Here is an 18,042-nt window from a genome sequence, read left to right on the forward strand (position 1 = left end):
AGCTTCAACTGCAACTATATTGCCGTTTGCCACATAGATGTATCTTTCAGCATCACTTGGCGGTCGGCTCCACAGGCAACCCTGCATAATAACACTTACATGAGTAGAAGTAACAGAATCTACCCACCAAGTATCAACAGGTGCATAACTTAAACTAGCCTCAGAACAAACGAAAGTAAGAATTATACCCTTCTTTACACGCCAGGTGGCATATTTGGTACAATCCTTCTTCATGTGTCCCACCTTCTTACAGAAGAAACAAGTTGAAACTTGATCTTGTTTCTTAGCCTTTTTCTGCTGAGAAGGCACATCCGCAGTAGTATCACGCTTTCTTTTATACTGAGAAGATGAAGTCATGTGAGCACTTTCAGTCTTATCTTGCTGCAGCCTCTCTTCTTCTTGCACACAGTGAGATATAAGCTCATTTAAGGACTAAGTGTCCTTCAGAGTGTTATAACTCACTTTGAATTGCCCAAAGTGTGCAGGAAGGGAAATCAAAATGAAATGCACGAGAAGTCTTCAGACAACTCTAACTTTAGTGCTTTCAATTTTGAAGCAAGATGAGACATTTCCATAATGTACTCCCTTATATTTCCTTTACCTTTATACCTCATGGAGACAAGTTTGCTCAAAAGGCTACTTGCCTCTGCCTTTTCATTCTTAGTAAAGAATTTTTCAACATCTTTCAGGAACTGTTTGGCATCTTTATCCTCAGTAATTGAGCCCCGAAACGCCTCAGGAATTGAGCGTTTCATGATCATAATGCTCATTCGATTGGATCTCTCCCACTTCTCTATTTTAACCTCATTGAGGTTTTCCGGAGTGGAAGTGAGTTTCTCCTCTCGAAGAGCTATATCTAGATCCATACAACCGAGGACAATCTCCACGGTATCTTTCCAAACTTTAAAGTTTGAACCATTCAACATAGGAATACTGCTAATTTGCGCAGAAACATTGGTAGCTAAAGCCATAGTTTCTGTATTAGAACAAAAGAACATGCAGTAAATATTAGTTAATTAATGGGTAAAAATCCATATTGAGATATCCAGCACAACATTAATTTTCAATCTTTGGATAGAAAAATTAACTGTAAGTGATACTCTCATTGCAGTAATCAAATATTGTCAAAATTCTTGTCACACATTAAGCCTTTCTTTGGACCGACTTAATGCGCACATGGAAACTTAAACTTCGCAACCTATTTATTACCGCATATATTTTCTATTAATTGGCCAAACAATAACCTTCCTATGGGCCGATTATTGACCGCATAATTAATAGAAAATAAACAAAAGTGTGCAATGCTTATTATTTGGCCAAACAATAAACTTCCTTTGGGCCGATTATTGTTCGCATAAATAATAAGCATTACTTTATTTTTAATTTGTTATCCAAACATGTATTTATTTTCAATATGTGTATGTAATTCGGCTAAATATAGACCTTCCTTTAGGCCGACCAATATTCGCATGAATTACATAACACCATATTCCTAATGTTTTAAAATAAATTAATTTTCACAAAAGAGGCTACTTTGACAGCATAATGTTCAATCAATTTATTTTAAAACCAAATCTTTATAAAATGAATGGGTATACTAATCCAAATTGTTACTAGTTTCTTTATGTAACAATTAAATAATATTTTTTATTATTCAAATATTATTAATATGTATACATAACTTGGCCAAATATAAATCTCTTTTTAGATGGATTAATATTCATATAAGTGACATATACATATTAATCCTTATATCCTAAAAGGATAATCAATTAACTTTATACCAAATTAATAGTACACCCAATTAAATATGAGATAATTATAATTTAATAATGTTCTATATATTTTTTAAAATAAAACATTTGTTTATTACGTAATTAAATGCCAAATCGATCTCATATATATATATATATATATATACCTTAATGTATTATCCGAATAATATATATAAATATTCATAATGATAATACACGTACATATATAGAAAATTACAATCACAACATTAGCATAAAAAAAAAATGTTAACCTTTAAAGTGATTATATATCCTATACGAAAGGTTATATATGTATACAGTGCCGTTTGCGTTGCCCCTTTATAAATATTTATACGTATATTGAGCACATACATAAGGGGAACAATTTCGTGCAACAATTTCGGATGCAACGTAAACAACGCATATATATATATTGATCTAATAAAATAAAATCGAATATTTTTTATGATTAAATTATGGATGGCTCTGATACCACTTATTGGAATAAATTAATTTTATTAACCCAGATCATCCATATCGAATCATCAAAAATATAACATAACATAATGCGGAAGCGTACCTGGATTCATGAACATGAATCATACGATCGGAAGAGTTTGGATCTTGTAGTTCTTTCGATCTTCCTCAACCAAAGCCTTCTGTATTTCTAGGAGGCTGAACTGCAACTCTTTTGATGGGGAAAGAGCAACAAACCCTGGAGGTCTATTTATATTTGAGCATGACACCCATTAAACCCTTAAGCCCAAATAAAATAGTATCTAAAGCCCAAAAGATAATATATCTAAAATCCAAAAGGATAATTATCTAAGGAACAAAAGATAATATCTGGTTTTATTCTCATTTAATTCCAAATCAAAAGTAATAATGACTTATTCAATTTAGCATTTATAACAATAAATAAGATCACCATTATATAAGTCATTTAATTTGAAATAGCATAATTTGTGATTATAATTAATATATATATTGCCTACAAATAAGTTAGGAAATCAAAATAATTTCCTAACAGAACCTTTTTGTAACTTTACATCAATTAAATTTTTAAACTAGATGTAACTCATTCTAATGCCCTTAATTGCAAAAATATATATGATATTTACTCTCTTTTTATCCAAAACTTTACATGTAAATCGTTTTAGTATCCTGTACTGTTATATACATTTTTTAAGTCAATAAATATCATATATAAATCTTTTTTAGTACTCTAATACATTTCCAACATTCTCCTTAGTATTTATAAAACTTCTGTAATAAATCTATTTGCCATAAATCAAACTATTTCTCCAAAATTTAAGCCTCTTGTCTCAAAATAATATATAATGGCATATTTCTCGTAAAAAAACCAAATATGAATGAAATTGTAATTGACTTTGAAAGAACCTAAGAGTTTGCCATAAGTTTTCCATTTGCACCATCACTTATATATATCTAATTTAGGAGCTTTCAAAGTCAAGTACAGCAGTTTCATATATATATATATATATATATATATATATATATATATATATATATATATAAAATAAAGATTAACTATACTAAATTTTACTAAAATTGGAGATTAATAAACATGCGATCAATGTGCAACCAATTTTGATTTATATGCATTTTGAACATATATTACATTAATTTTTAAATATACACGTTATCAAGTAGTTTTCAACCCACTTACAATTTTGTAGACATAAATTATAGGATATATAAATTTATGTTCAATACTTAGATTTTTATTAAAAAAAAAAAAACACCTACCTTATTGAAGAGTTATCCAATTATATAACAATTGTTTAAATTTTCACCAATCATTATTTTATTCTAATTCCATATATCTACGACAAGTGTTAAATACAAGTGTTAATGCGCTGCCAGAAAGTTAGGATTAATACTCTTTAAATTTTAAATTCTAAATTTTTAATATTAAATTTTAAATTATAAATCTTAAATTTTAAATCGTAAACGCTGAACCTAACCCTATATTTTAAATTCTAAACTTAATTTCTAAATTCAAAATTTGAGTCATTGATGTAAAATATCATAAATAAAGAGTTAAAATTTATTTAATTGGCAAGAAGTACAATAAACCTTACTTAATAATAAGAAATGTTTAGGGATTAAATTATAGATACACACATAAAATAATCAAAGTAAAATTCATATAATATGCAGAAAGGTAAATTAATTATACTATATATGTTTTTTATAAGTGTTATATTATTTAAAAATTAATTAAATAATATTAAACTAATGTTAAATTTGTATATAATTTCATATAACTTTTTTGAACTATTTTATATTAAAAATATTTTGCAGAATATTTATTTGATAATATGTATATAATTTTATATAATTATTTAACTAAAATGTAATATAAATTATATAGTTTATTATTTTAAAAATTTGAATTCTATTATTCTAAAAAAAACATAGACCTTTTATATTAGAGTTAAACAAAGTTACATCTTTATTTATTTTTTCTATTTAAACATAGGCTTTTTATAAAAAAGTTAAAAAAATATATAATATAAAATTATAAATTAATTTTATAATCATGATATATTTGAATATATTTAATAACTAGTAAAAAGATGTACTAAATTTAAATTTACTTGGGTTAGAAAAAAATGAATGAGAATGAAAAATACAAAAAATATAATAAAAAAATTATGAATTAATTTTATAATTATGATATATTTGAATGCATCTAATAAAAGAGATGTGCCAAATTTAAACTTACTTAAAGAAATTTTTATCAATTGGAATGAGAGATTAAAAAATAAAAGATAATATAAATCTTATATAGTATATATAAATAGACCCAAATAGTATAATAGTAAAATTGTAAAATTTTTAACATGTATAAATTATAGAATTTTAATATTTATAACTGAAAGTCTTTATAATTATTATTATGATATTTTATTATATTTAATTAATATTTTATGTTTTAATTAAATAATAATAAATAAATTTTTTTTTAATTTAAAAAATTATTAAAAAATAATTGGCTAATTTTATCTTTTGCTAAGTTATTAAATTTCTGATGTAATATAATTAACAAGATAAAAATGATTTAAATTTATTATAAAAAAAATTGATATAAACTTTTATATATTATAAATAGATAGATTTTAGTTTGAGAACCTACAACACTTTTTTTTTATATATACAGAGAAATAATATTCATTCTCATATATATTGTCGGTAAATGATTGACGATGACACTCCTAAAATATATAACATTGTTACTGTAGAATATAATAACACTAATAATAATAAAGAATACCAAAGAGTTCTTTATAGTCAAATATGAAGAAAATCAAATAAATTTAAAATTGATTTATAGTTAATTCTATCTAATTTAATCAAATTCTAACTAATAATAAAATTAAAAAATATAAGAATTAGCAAAATTTATTATTTTTATCAATATTTTTAATTATTAATCTAATTTTTTAGTTTAATAATAATAATTTAATTATATCTTTAATCCATACTTTTAAATATTGCTTATTAATTATTGACCAAAAATATAAATTTTGTCTATTCTTTAACATTCTTTTAGTAAAATTAACATTTAAATATTTCATAACAAATTCAACTTTAGTGGCTTTTTATTATTTAGCTATAACAAAAATTCTGTTAGACTCTTAAACATTAAAAAATATAGAATAAGTGATCTCATTTTCAAAAGTTGGTGAACATTTGACATTCAAAAAAAATAATGTCATGTTTTAGAAGATCCTGAAGCCTAATGCTATTGCTCATAAGCCGCTCTGAATCTCGTGCTTCCTTTGTTACACTGTCTTGGAGTAAAACTGTAAAAGAATGAACAGGGCTTTTAGTTCTCCTTCCTTTGAATCACATTCATATTCCTTATTTACCTTTCTATATACACCCATGCACCATCACATGAATTTCTATACCGCTTCATTCAATCACCCATTTTGAATGCAATACAAGTATTTAGTATAGTTGCTAATTTTGATTAGCTTGCTTTTGTATGTAAACCAAAAGCAGGATGCCATTTTTCCAAACCTGAAGACCGTCAAGCTGAGTAGCATGAAGAGATTGTGTAAGATATGGAATTCTGATGAAGCTCTTGAAAATTCCTTTGGCAAGCTGAACACTCTGATCATTGATAATTGTGATGAACTGGTCAATGTAATTCCTCGTAATATGGCTCGAAGATTGTCTAGTTTAAGTTGCTTGAGGGTTACGAACTGCGCATCAATCAAAGTTATATTTGAAGAAGCTGATGATGATGATAAAAGACAAGATGCTATGCATAATATCAAGTTGCAAGATATTCATTTAGAAGCACTCCCGAAACTGGAGCATGTATTCAAATGGAAGAAAGAAGTAAAATGGAGTGATCTCAAATTGCAAAAGATATCTGTGCATGATTGTGAAAGATTGGAAAACATATTTTCAGTTTCTGTAGTCAAGAATGTTAAAATAAGCCTTGAAAGCCTTGAAAGCCTTGTGGTATCAGATTGCTCTCAACTCAGAGAAATAGTGGGCAACAAGAGAGAAGACGATGCTGTCATCAACAAAAGTTGTGCTGTTAAATTCAACTTGTCTAAATTGAGAAAAATACTGTGCAAGGGAGAAGATGCTGCCATCAACACAAATAGTTCTATTCAATTTGAGTTTCCTAAATTGACTACTGTGAAGTTTTTTGGATTATCAAAATTCAAGAGCTTCTATTCATCAGGATCTTATGAATTAAGTTGTCCAACATTAAAAGACCTATCTATTAAAAGTTGTGACTTGTTGGAACTATTTGAAGAAACCTCATCACATGCAGAATTAAAGAATGTTCTTTTTCCAGAAAATTCTAAAACTGGTGAAAGAGAAGGAGAAGGAAAAGTAAAGGAGGTAATACTAGCAAGTCTTTTAACTCTGCATAAATTCTAGCTTGCTAGTAGTAAAATGGAATAAAGTTTATGGCATAAGAAAAATTAGACAAATTAATTAAAATAGAATAGAACAGTCAATAGCAATGTTGTATATAAACATATTTTAACATATCTAGATTCTACAATATATAATTTATTGATTTTAATTATTTATTTCATATAGGTAATCCATAACAAGTTAAAGTCCATGCACATTGAATCACGACATCTAGTCGGGTCATCAAGGGATAGCTTAGAAGAGCTTCAGTTGTCTAGATTGGAGAATACTGATATTATATATTGTTTCCTTCATTGCAATCCTAACCTCAAGAGCTTACACTTGGATGATTGTGACTTTGAAGAATTGAAGCCTGGTGGAACAAGAAGGCCCGCTATTGGGGTTGTGCCAAAGTTGAAAAGCTTGAATTTAACAAACATGTCTTATCTTAAGAAGATTTGCTTTGAACAAGATGCAGTTCTTCAAAAGATAGAGTCATTGGTTATAAACAAATGTTCAAGTTTGCACACCATAGCACCTTCGTCTGTGTCTCTTGCTCACTTGACAATTCTAGAAGTGGTTGAATGTGACGAATTAAAATATGTGATGTCACCATCAACTGCCAAAAGCTTGAATCAACTCAAAACCATGAAGGTAATCAATTGTGAATATCTAGAGGAAATTGTTTCAGAGAAAACACAAGAAGGACAGGAAGAAAAAGAAAATGTAGGCACGAAGGTTCCCATCATTTTCAAACAATTGACAACTCTTGAGCTTGTGTCATTGGTGAGCCTTAATAGTTTCTGCAGCTCCAAAAATTATGCCTTTATATTCCCATCGCTGGAGAATTTTATTGTGAGTGCATGCCCCAAAATGAAAGTTTTCTCTGCAAAAGAAGTGGACTGTGGGCCAAATTTGCAAAAGATATATTATGTGCATGACAAAGAGAAAAAGAGATGGTGTTGGCACGAAGACAATATAGGATCTACAATAAAATACATATTTGATAATAAGGTAAGTCTTTTATGAAATTTCATTTTCCTTTTAATTAGCGATTCCTTTTTCATTTCCTCATTTAATTAATAATTAAGACATAAACATCATTTCATTTTATTTTATTCTGTAACTTATTTTATTTTATTCGAACATGATTTTGTTTGAATTATTTGGACAACACCTTTATAATTAACATTTTTATTTACACGGTTCATTATTAAATAAAATATTCGAATAATGTAACAAGTATACTTCAATTTATTTTTTTTTGTTCTAGTAAATTTTCGAGTTGCATTTTTTGTTAGTGGTTGGTTGCACTTATATCTCTAGCTATTTGACTTAGAGCTAATAGGAAAAACATTTTGATAATAGTCATGCATTTGGTTTGCATGAAATAAATTATAATTGTGATAACTAATTTTGCATTATTCACAGAAATTTTTTGAAGGCATGAATGAGCTATGGGTTTCCGAATATGATAAAGATCTTAAACCAATCTGGCGAAATAAAGAAGGTCCCCGAAAAGATTGGTTTTCTGGTTTAAAAACTCTGACGCTATTTTACTGGGATGCATCTAATGCGCATGCAATTCCATCAAATGTCCTCTGTTGTTTGAAGAGCTTACAAGAACTTGAAGTGTGGAGATGCGAGAGCATAGAAAGCATTTTTGAGATGGATGACACTAAGAGCTGGGAATCATCATTCAAACTGAAGAAGCTAAGTTTAAAGCATCTACCAAGTCTGAAGAGTGTGTGGCAACATGACAAAGGAGAAATCCTTCTAGGCTTTCAAAATCTGCAGCAGGTCACTATCAATGGTTGTAGTAAACTGACAAGTGTGTTTCCTACTGTCTTGGCCAGAGATCTTAAAAAGCTCGAGGAACTCGATGTAAGAGATTGCTCTGAGTTGCAAGAACTTGTTGAAGACGTGGAAGGATCAGAAACGTTTAAGTTTCCTCGTTTAACCACACTGAGACTATCAAAGTTGCCACAACTAAATGACTTAAACTCTGGAAGATTGAGTCTAGAGTGCCCCGAGTTAAAGCAGCTGCACCTGTATCCGAAGCAACAACAAAAATATCCGGAGGTAATAAGCAAGTGCATGGGGTCTATATACATTTTTTCGTCTCTTATATATTTTGTTTCTTATCATTTGCTTTGCCTTAATTAATTATTAGGGCGGTATTTCCAAGGTGGAGAAGTTGTGGCTCGGTCCAAGTCACACTTTGGCGAAGCAGTTTCTGAATCAAGGCGGCTTTCATCACTCTTTAAATGAACTTCACCTTGCGTATTTCCCTGATTACAATGATGATGGAGAGAACTCTACTTCACCATTTGAGATACTTGCTGACAAGATGCTTCCCAAATTAGAGATTATTGAAATAGCAAGTAACAATTGCAAAACCATCAATATTCCCAAAGAAGCGGGTGAGAGGATTCTTCACTTGAAAGAATTGAAGTTGTCGTCACTACATGAGCTGAACTCCATTAGTGGGCTAGAGTACTTGTTAAAGCTGCGGCTATTGGAGGTTTCTTCTTGTCCAAAATTGACAACAGTATTAGTACTACATTCATACTCCAATCTGAAAGAATTGCATATAATTGATTGTGGTGGATTGGAGTGTTTATTGGCATCCTCAGCAGCAAAAATGCTAATACACCTTGAGGAGTTGAAAGTTAAGAGGTGTGAGTCATTGAAAGAAATAGTGGGAAAAGAAGAAGAAAGTGGGAGGGAAGACATTATTGAATTTAAGCGCCTACACAGGATAACTCTTGTATCTATGAATAGCTTGGAATGCTTTTATTCAGGGAATGCCACACTGAATTTGCCCTCTTTAATTCGAGTGGACATAGTAGGGTGCCCCAAGATGAAATTTTTTTCTCAAACAGAAACACATGTGAAACTACCATTGTTTCAAGTATTTTACTCCTCTTATGAAGCTGAAAGATTGTTCCTCCCTGATCTAAACGTAGCTGTTGCATGCCAGTTTCTACAACAGGTAAAAACTTCTGAATTTATTTCCATCAAAGTTTCTTTTTTTTTTTTTTAATATTCAAGTTTTGTTTTCTTTCCAAGTCTAGCCAATAACCATGGCTTCGATAATAATAATAATAATAATAACAATAATAATAATAATAATAATAATAATTGTTTGACTTTAACTTTGAATACTACTACAAGTCTACAACTCAAAACATTTTATGTTTCTTACATGGTCAAAAAGACTAGCTAGATTCTTGAGTTCATGACGTATTTAACATATAGGACAAAGATATATAACTTTTTAAAAAACCTTATGCATATGGTTTTCTTTTTTAATCTGTAAGACGATCTTATACTATATAGCGATGTTAAACAATTTATATATGGCGCTAATTTTCCATTTTCATTTTGTATATAAGATAACCGTACCATATTATGTAGAAAATTATTACTTTTCATGATGTTATCTTTCCTAGCTAAATGTTTTGTATACATATAAGTATGTATAAGTACCTATGGCTATTCCTATTTCTCAATGTATGTTAAATGTAAATTAATTAAAAAATTATAGCACATATAAATTAATGATAGGTTAAAATTAAAATATGTTTTCTTTGAATAATGACTTTCAAACTAATTTTAATATTTGTCTTAATAAAAGTCACTTTGGTTATATACAATATAAATTTGGTCATTATTATTTATCACGCTCAACTAATTTAACTTAATCCTAGTTAATCTATTATATATCTATTACTTATTATAAATTTATCTAATGTAAAATATAAAAAAGGCATATACAAGAGTAGTGAAATGGGTGAGGTAGGTGACGTCAAAAGAAATTTATTAATAAAATAAAAATTTTAAATATAAATAAAAAGACAAACATGAGGATATGAAGATAGTAAGGGAAAGGTTGAGGTGTGAAATTACCAAAATAAAAAAAGGTGGTAAGTGGCATAAAAAGAAACTTTTCAACCAAATTTAAGATTTACTAAAATTTTTTGTTTGGCGAATGAAATAGAAATAATAAGATGAATTTATATAAAAATAAAAAATATTTGATATTTTTCTGATATGCCATTAAATAAAATTTTCCAATAAAATTTAATATTTATAAAAATATATTCTGAGAAAGATTTAGAAATAAACAATAATATATAATATTTTGTATATTCAGTTATTTAAGAGTACTTTTATTTAATAATTTAAATTTAAACGTTAATAAGATTTATTTTTATATTAATATACATTCTTTTTGTTTTGAAATTATCGTAAAACAAAGAGATTACATTATAGTATATAAGTGTATATACATACTCCATTATATTGTTACTTTATTGTTAATTACTTTAACTTTTTCTTTCTTTTATTTTGTTTCATACTATTTTTCATTCTCATTTTTCTATCCTAATATATAACTAAATTCTTCATTAATAATTTCATTCAGAATTATTCAACTACTATCTTTCTTTTTTTACTAATTAAATGTTATTTAGTAATTTTTTTAGATTGATTTTAAGTTTCCTAATAACCTGACATCTAGCCAAAGTAAGAGATAAAAAAGAATAAGTGAAGCGTATTTTTGAAAACAAAAATACTATTAATACATAAGAAAACAAAACATCAAAACAAAATAAAAAGAAAACATATATTAATTGTTAACAAAATGCAAATATCAAAATGATATTTACTCTAACTCTCTAAGGCTATATGTAAGGCTATATGTATGACGGTGTTTTGATAAATTTTTATATGTTCAATCTTAAAAGTATATTCATGTTATTACAACTATTTATTTTTAGTTTTGTACTATTTTTTATATTATAAATGCCTTTAAAATATGTATTAAATATGACATACTGACAAGAACGGTACAAGATATATCCAACTAAAAAATGAACCACCTATTTTTATACAGTTTATATTGATATAAATTCTAGAAAAGAAATTTTTTTTTTTGACAAAACTATTAATACAAGCATATAAATGTTTAATTTGTATATAGGTATCTCGTAAGGAGATTAGTATATACATGATATTAACCACGTATTATACGTGTAATTCAAGTATAAAAAATTTTATTATGTGCGAGTTTGAAATATTTTCTGTAGAAAGTTAAATACTTGATTATTTTTAACTAATTGATGAATAGTTTTATTTTGCAGTAATTTCAATATTGAGGGATAGTATGAAAAAAAAAAGAAATTAAATAGAGAAATAAGAGAAACCGTAAAATAGATTAATCAGAATTTTAGTAACAAGATACTCTTTTTTAACAAATAATAAGGCTCATTCTTAAACACTCAAGTAAAAGTATTATATTCTCTTTTAACTAAATAAATTTTAGTGTTTTATTTATTATTATTTACATTAATAGTTTAAATTTAAAATTTTGAATTTAAAATTCAAAATTTAGGATTTACAATTCAAAAAATATTGCATTCTTTTTTTTTTTTTTTTTGGAGTTCATTAGAATTCGTCGATAATAACTAAATTTTTAAGTGTGTATTACATTGAAAAACATTATGTGTTGTTTATTGTCAATAATCACTTGTCATTCTCTAATTAATAATAACAACAACATCAACAAAGTCTTTTACTTTTCACAAATAATTTTACCAAATTAACTTTTGAAAGATATATTTGTAAAAATTATAACATATATATTTGGTAAACTAAATTAAAAATAACTTTTAATAATACAAATAATAATTATTATATTTAATAAAATAATTTTTAAAATTTAAAATGATCATAATATATATAAAAATAAAGAGAATTTTGATTGTAAATAAAATTTGGTATCAATAATTTAATCAAGAATAAATATAAATATTTATTAATATAAAATTATAATTTTAATAAATACAAATTAATTTTAAAAAACACTTCAAAAAATGTCTCCAATTTTTTAAAATTAAAAGTATAAATATATAATCATTTTGATTTACCAAATACAAAATAAAATACTGTGGCTTTTTAAAAAGTTTAACAAAGCAAGTTAACATCACTCTTCTATATTATGTTAATGTACAATATTTTTTGGTAGCATATCTCATATATTCAACTAAAAAAATTATAAATACTTTTAATTTGGGGTGTTGGATACCAAATTAAAGAAATAGAATAATGCAACTAAAATACTATAATTATTTTTAGATAATAATACAATATGAAAAGCCAAACATAAAGAAGTGCAAGAGGTGATGTATGATGAAAATACCTTTAACAAATTTTCAATTTGGATTTATATTAATAGAAAAATGTTTTAATTTAATAAAAATTTTAGTTAGAAAATGAGATAAAAATAAAAATAAGAAATAAGAAATAAAAAGATATATCATAAAAATTTAATTGAGTTAACTAAATAATTATTATTTAAGTATGTTCAATTATTTAAAAGTATTTTTATTTACCTATTATTTTAAGCATTATTAAATTATATTCATTTTTATGTTTTTTTATTTAGATAATTATTTTTATTAAAATTTTTGTTCCATAATATCTCTTACTTTTAACTTTCTAGGCTAATATATGTTTTTTATTTTTTGAACAAGTATATTAAAATAAATATATGACGTATCTGTTTATAATCTATTTATTTCTTTTTTTTTCACCACTTTAAAACTTTTTTCATGATATCACTCTCACTTTTCTAAACGCCATTAAATTATCATCAGTTGTATTTTTATTAATCAATAAATGCATTTATTTAGAGTAATATATAAAAAGGATGCATCGAGTATAATTTTTTTAAAATCGACGAAGATAAACTTTTATATGCTTTTAACAATGCATTTGATTTATGCTATCACAACTATATATATATATATATATATATATATATATATATATATATATATATATATATATATATAATATGTATGTGTGTGTTTTCCGTACTGCTTTTTTATAATATAAATTAATATAAGTGGCTATAAATGTCTCCAAAATTACGTTAAACATGCTAAGATCTTAGTACAAAATTCACCAGTTAAGAAATTGATCATATATCCTTTTAATATATATTGATATAAATCTTAGAAATGAAATGAAAATGGGAAATATATTATTTTTTTGTTAGTATTGTTTTATGGTCACGCCAAAAGAGATATAATTAATTAAAATAATTTTGACAATAAATCAATGTGGAATGCATATAAATAATTTTGTCCATTAAATTTGATAAGATGATTAGTCGTCTTTCCAATTAAAAAACTCAGAATATATCTGTTATTTTTTTGTAATTAATTATATTTACCATTACTGTTATTTCTGATAGAAAATTTGAAATGTTTAAAGTTCTAATTAATCTTTTTTATTATATCTATTTTCCCGACATAACAAAATTCAGAGAAGTCTTGATCTTGGCTATCACCCAGAGCTAAAAGATTTATGGCTTGATAAAGTACATATCCCAGCTGAGGCCTTCTCCTCTGGTTTCAATTTGGAAAGTTTGATGGTGAAAGGGTGTGATGAATTCTTTACAACCGCAATACTACCTTCTCATTTACTTCCTTTCCTCCGTCGATTACAAGAGTTGGTGGTGCGGGGATGCAATTCTGCTGAGGCCATATTTGAAGTCAAAGATACACCAACAAATATTGTTATTCCTTTGAAGAAATTGACTTTGGAGAAACTTCCAAATCTGAGGCATATTTGGAACAAGGATTCTGAAGGAAAGCTCAGTCTTCCCAAACTGGAGGAGGTTATTGTTGATGAATGTGCAAACATAAAATCGGTGTGTCCAGAATCAGTTGACAAGGGTAACATACAAAGGTTAAAAGTGAAACAGGTTAGCATCTTCTCCACGCTATCTTGTCTGAAGCTGTGGAATTTGCCAAATTTCGAGTGTCCATTACTACTATCGCATTTGCTACCTTCCCTTCATAAATTAAAAGAGTTGGTGGTTGGAAAATGTGGTTCCTTGAAGACTATATTTGATGTGAAAGATGCACCAACAAATGAAGAGGATACAAACATGATTACTGATATTCCTTTGAAGAAATTGACTTTGGAGCATCTACCAACTCTAAGCCATATTTGGAACAAGGATCCTAAAGGAAGTAGTCTCAGCTTTCTATGTCTGGAAGAAGTGGTTGTGAATGGATGTAAATGCCTCACAAGCTTGTTCCCAGCATCAGTGGCCATGTCTAACATAAAAAAGTTAGATGTGAGAAACTGCGAGGAATTGGTTGAAATTGTTACAAAAGATGAAATAGACAATGAAAAAACTACAAATAAGGAGCTTATTGTGTTCCCTAAGCTAACATTATTGACTCTGCATAATTTACCAAATCTTACATGCATTTATGTTGGAATGCAAATTTCAAATTTGCCCGAGTTAATAGAATTTGATGTTTCTCATTGTAACCTGATAAAAAAATTCGCAGATTCCGCTCCAAAGGTATGAAAGCTCTTGTCTTAAAAGTATTCATAACTTTTTAGTCTTGTTAATTTTATATATGGTATACTTATTTCTCCATAAAATATGCATTTTTGAGGAGCCTTCACTTTATTTATCATAATAAGCAGCTCATTCATATTTTATTTCTTCATATAGCTATAGTGTATCAATTCAAACACTTTAGATAATGGAATTCTTGTACATTCATAACGAACCTAATGCATGCAGTATCTAATGTGAGAAGCTTGCCACCTTTAGAAAATATGACCATTGTTACATGAATGAAGCACATCTAAGATAGCTATATATATGCATTGTTATTAAATTTAAAAATTGCATTGTTACATTAATGAAGGTAAATTATGTTGTCATGTGATGATGATCGTGTGTTGTCCTTCTTATTAAGTTTGAATCCAATGGAGCAGGTTGTTACCCCTCACTTAGAGGGGCTGTCAATAGACAAGGAAGGTGTGATGATGCTTGAGAAAGGACTACTTCATTTGGACCTCCAAAACATAAAATATCTGACATTGCAAGGCTTTAATGATATTCATGACTCAGATGCCGCATCTGTCTTTGATTTCTTTCCAAAGGTTCCACTTCCCAATCTTCTGATGCTTGTGGTGGTCGACAGTGCTTTCAAAGAGATATTCCCCTAAAAAATGCCTGAGATACTTCATTCACAGCTGCTTGTTCGAGCATTGGAACTGAGGAATCTGCACAAGCTTGAATCCATTGGGTTACAGCACACCTGGGTGGCCTCCTCTAATCTCGCATCGCTGAAAGTTGAGGGTTGTGCATCTTTGAAGTATTTGTTCACTTCTTCAGCCGCCAAATGTCTTGTTCAACTTCAACAGTTGCAAGTATCCAACTGTGAAGCACTGGAAAGTTTAATGGTGGATTATCAACCACATGATGATGATCATGATGTCATCATATTCAAAAAGCTTAAGAAACTGTCTCTTAGCCAGATACCAAAACTTGAGAGCTTCTACAAAGGAAAGTCAACTTTGAATTTTCCATCTCTGAAGGAAGTCGAGGTTACTGAATGCAACAGATTGGAGTATCTGTTCACATTCTCAACTGCCAAATGCTTGCAAAGTTTGCATGAGATGAAGATTTCCAAATGTGAGTCATTGGAAACATTAGTATTGGCAACACAAGAAGTGGACAAATCACATGAAGATCTCATCACATTCTCAGATCTTGAGAATCTGTCTTTTAGCCAGTTACCAAAACTTGAGAGCTTCTACAAAGGAAACTCAACTTTGAATTTTCCATCTCTGAAGGAAGTCGAGGTTACTGAATGCAACAGATTGGAGTACATGTTCACATTCTCAACTGCCAAAAGCTTGCATAAATTGTGGTACATGAAGATTTCCAAATGTGAGTCATTGAAAACAGTAGTATTAGCAGAGGCGGACGAGCCACATGAGCTCACATTCTCAAAACTCTGGAAGCTGTCTCTGAGCGAATCACCAAAACTTGGAAGCTTTTTCACGGGAAAGTCAACTCTGAAATTCCAAGCATACTTGTACATTGAGATCAGTCAATGCAAGATCATGAAAACTTTCTCACATGGTGATGTGGAAGCACCTAAATTACAGATGGTGAAGATAGATGGAGCGAGTTGCTGGATAGATAATGTAAATGCTGCAGTCAGCCAACAATTTGAGAAACGATCTAAGCAGCATTGATGAGTTAATTAGTACAATTATAATTTAACATGTAAGTTAGTTCCTCTATCTGCTAAATTTGCATCATCTTTTACTTTTCATGTTACGCAATGCACCAAAACAATGGAAAAAGTTTTTGTTTGGAATGTCATTTGATTTGCTCCCTCCATATTCGGTTATATTAATTTTTGATATTGCTCATTTTATTATCCAATTCTTGTCCTTTGTGAGAATTTAATAAATTAAAGAACGGTATAGTTAATGTAACTTGAGTTAACTAGCTCTTGTATATAAATGCTTGCAGGAAATTTGTTGCTTGCTAAGGGAAGCTTATTTTCAATGCATTTGTTACCACTTACCAGTTAGCCTTGCAAAACTAGTAGTCTAATCAAGGAGCAATGGACAAATAAATAAGGATGGTTGGTAAGTTTTTTATTTTATTTTGAGAAAATAAATAAAATGATGCTGTTACATATTTCTTTTTGCTACAGGAAAGTTTTACTCTAATAAGTTTGGGTAACATTGTAACAATCATTCAACTCAAATTTTGAAGAGTTTGTTTTTTTCAACCTATAATTTTTTTAACTTCAACCAATATCTAACACAATTGTTTTATGAACTTCTATTTTTAAGGTTCTATGGGACACCAATTGCAGCAATTAAGAGGATATAAGTGGATCCCATCATGGCAACAAATATTTATTTCTGTTTGAGTAGTGTGGTGTGGTGTGCATGATATGAATAAGTTCCCTGTATCACTATGCAGGAAGAAGTGTGTGATTGCCTTTTAAGTGGCATAGTTATAAACTAAGTGTGTTTTATCAATAAAATTATATCTTGTATTTTATACAAGATATAATGTGTGTATGCTTTGTAATTTATTGAGAACACTAGTTTATTTTTATGTATGATAGTGAATTGTGGGTGGGAGTGGATCCTTTTCCGAAAAAAAACTAGATGCTGTGAAGTGTTGAATCTAACCCTTCATTGTTTTCTCTCTCTTATTTAATTTTGATCCCACTTATAAAATTAAAGGTGAGAGATCACACTTTATTCTCTCAAGTATTTTTTTTTACTAGAGATGATCCATTTCCATTGTGGGTATATCTAAATGAGCACAATAATTATGTGCTTATTGGATATGCCATACTTATATAGACCATTAGATTTTATTAAATAAAAATCAAATGCTAATATGAAAGAAGAGTATTGATGGACTCTAATAAATACAAAATATCCTAATACTAAATAAATACTTTAAATGACAATACTTTAATACATAATATTTTAAATGACAACAAAATCTTTT

The 18,042-nt window shown here is 28.0% G+C and overlaps 1 protein-coding gene across 2 annotated transcripts in view; it reads left to right on the top strand.

Annotated features, from left to right (window-relative positions):
- Positions 1 to 17,808, top strand: part of LOC112726854 (uncharacterized) — a 38,229-nt gene extending 20,421 nt beyond the window's left edge. The window contains exons 6-13 of one of the 2 annotated variants that reach the window (XM_025776398.2): positions 5,787 to 6,650; positions 6,855 to 7,682; positions 8,100 to 8,750; positions 8,842 to 9,663; positions 14,005 to 15,057; positions 15,483 to 16,785; positions 17,038 to 17,156; positions 17,367 to 17,808. In XM_025776398.2, the coding sequence (XP_025632183.1) occupies positions 5,787 to 6,650; positions 6,855 to 7,682; positions 8,100 to 8,750; positions 8,842 to 9,663; positions 14,005 to 15,057; positions 15,483 to 15,716 (4,452 nt within the window). In that variant the 3' untranslated portion in view covers positions 15,717 to 16,785; positions 17,038 to 17,156; positions 17,367 to 17,808. The remainder of the gene's footprint in view (positions 1 to 5,786; positions 6,651 to 6,854; positions 7,683 to 8,099; positions 8,751 to 8,841; positions 9,664 to 14,004; positions 15,058 to 15,482; positions 16,786 to 17,037; positions 17,157 to 17,366) is intronic. The other variant, XM_025776399.2, reaches the window with a different exon arrangement.
- Positions 17,809 to 18,042: the final 234 nt, after the last annotated feature.

Source organism: Arachis hypogaea, chromosome 12, assembly GCF_003086295.3.
Source record: "Arachis hypogaea cultivar Tifrunner chromosome 12, arahy.Tifrunner.gnm2.J5K5, whole genome shotgun sequence".
In the NCBI taxonomy this organism is placed as follows: Eukaryota; Viridiplantae; Streptophyta; class Magnoliopsida; order Fabales; family Fabaceae; genus Arachis; species Arachis hypogaea.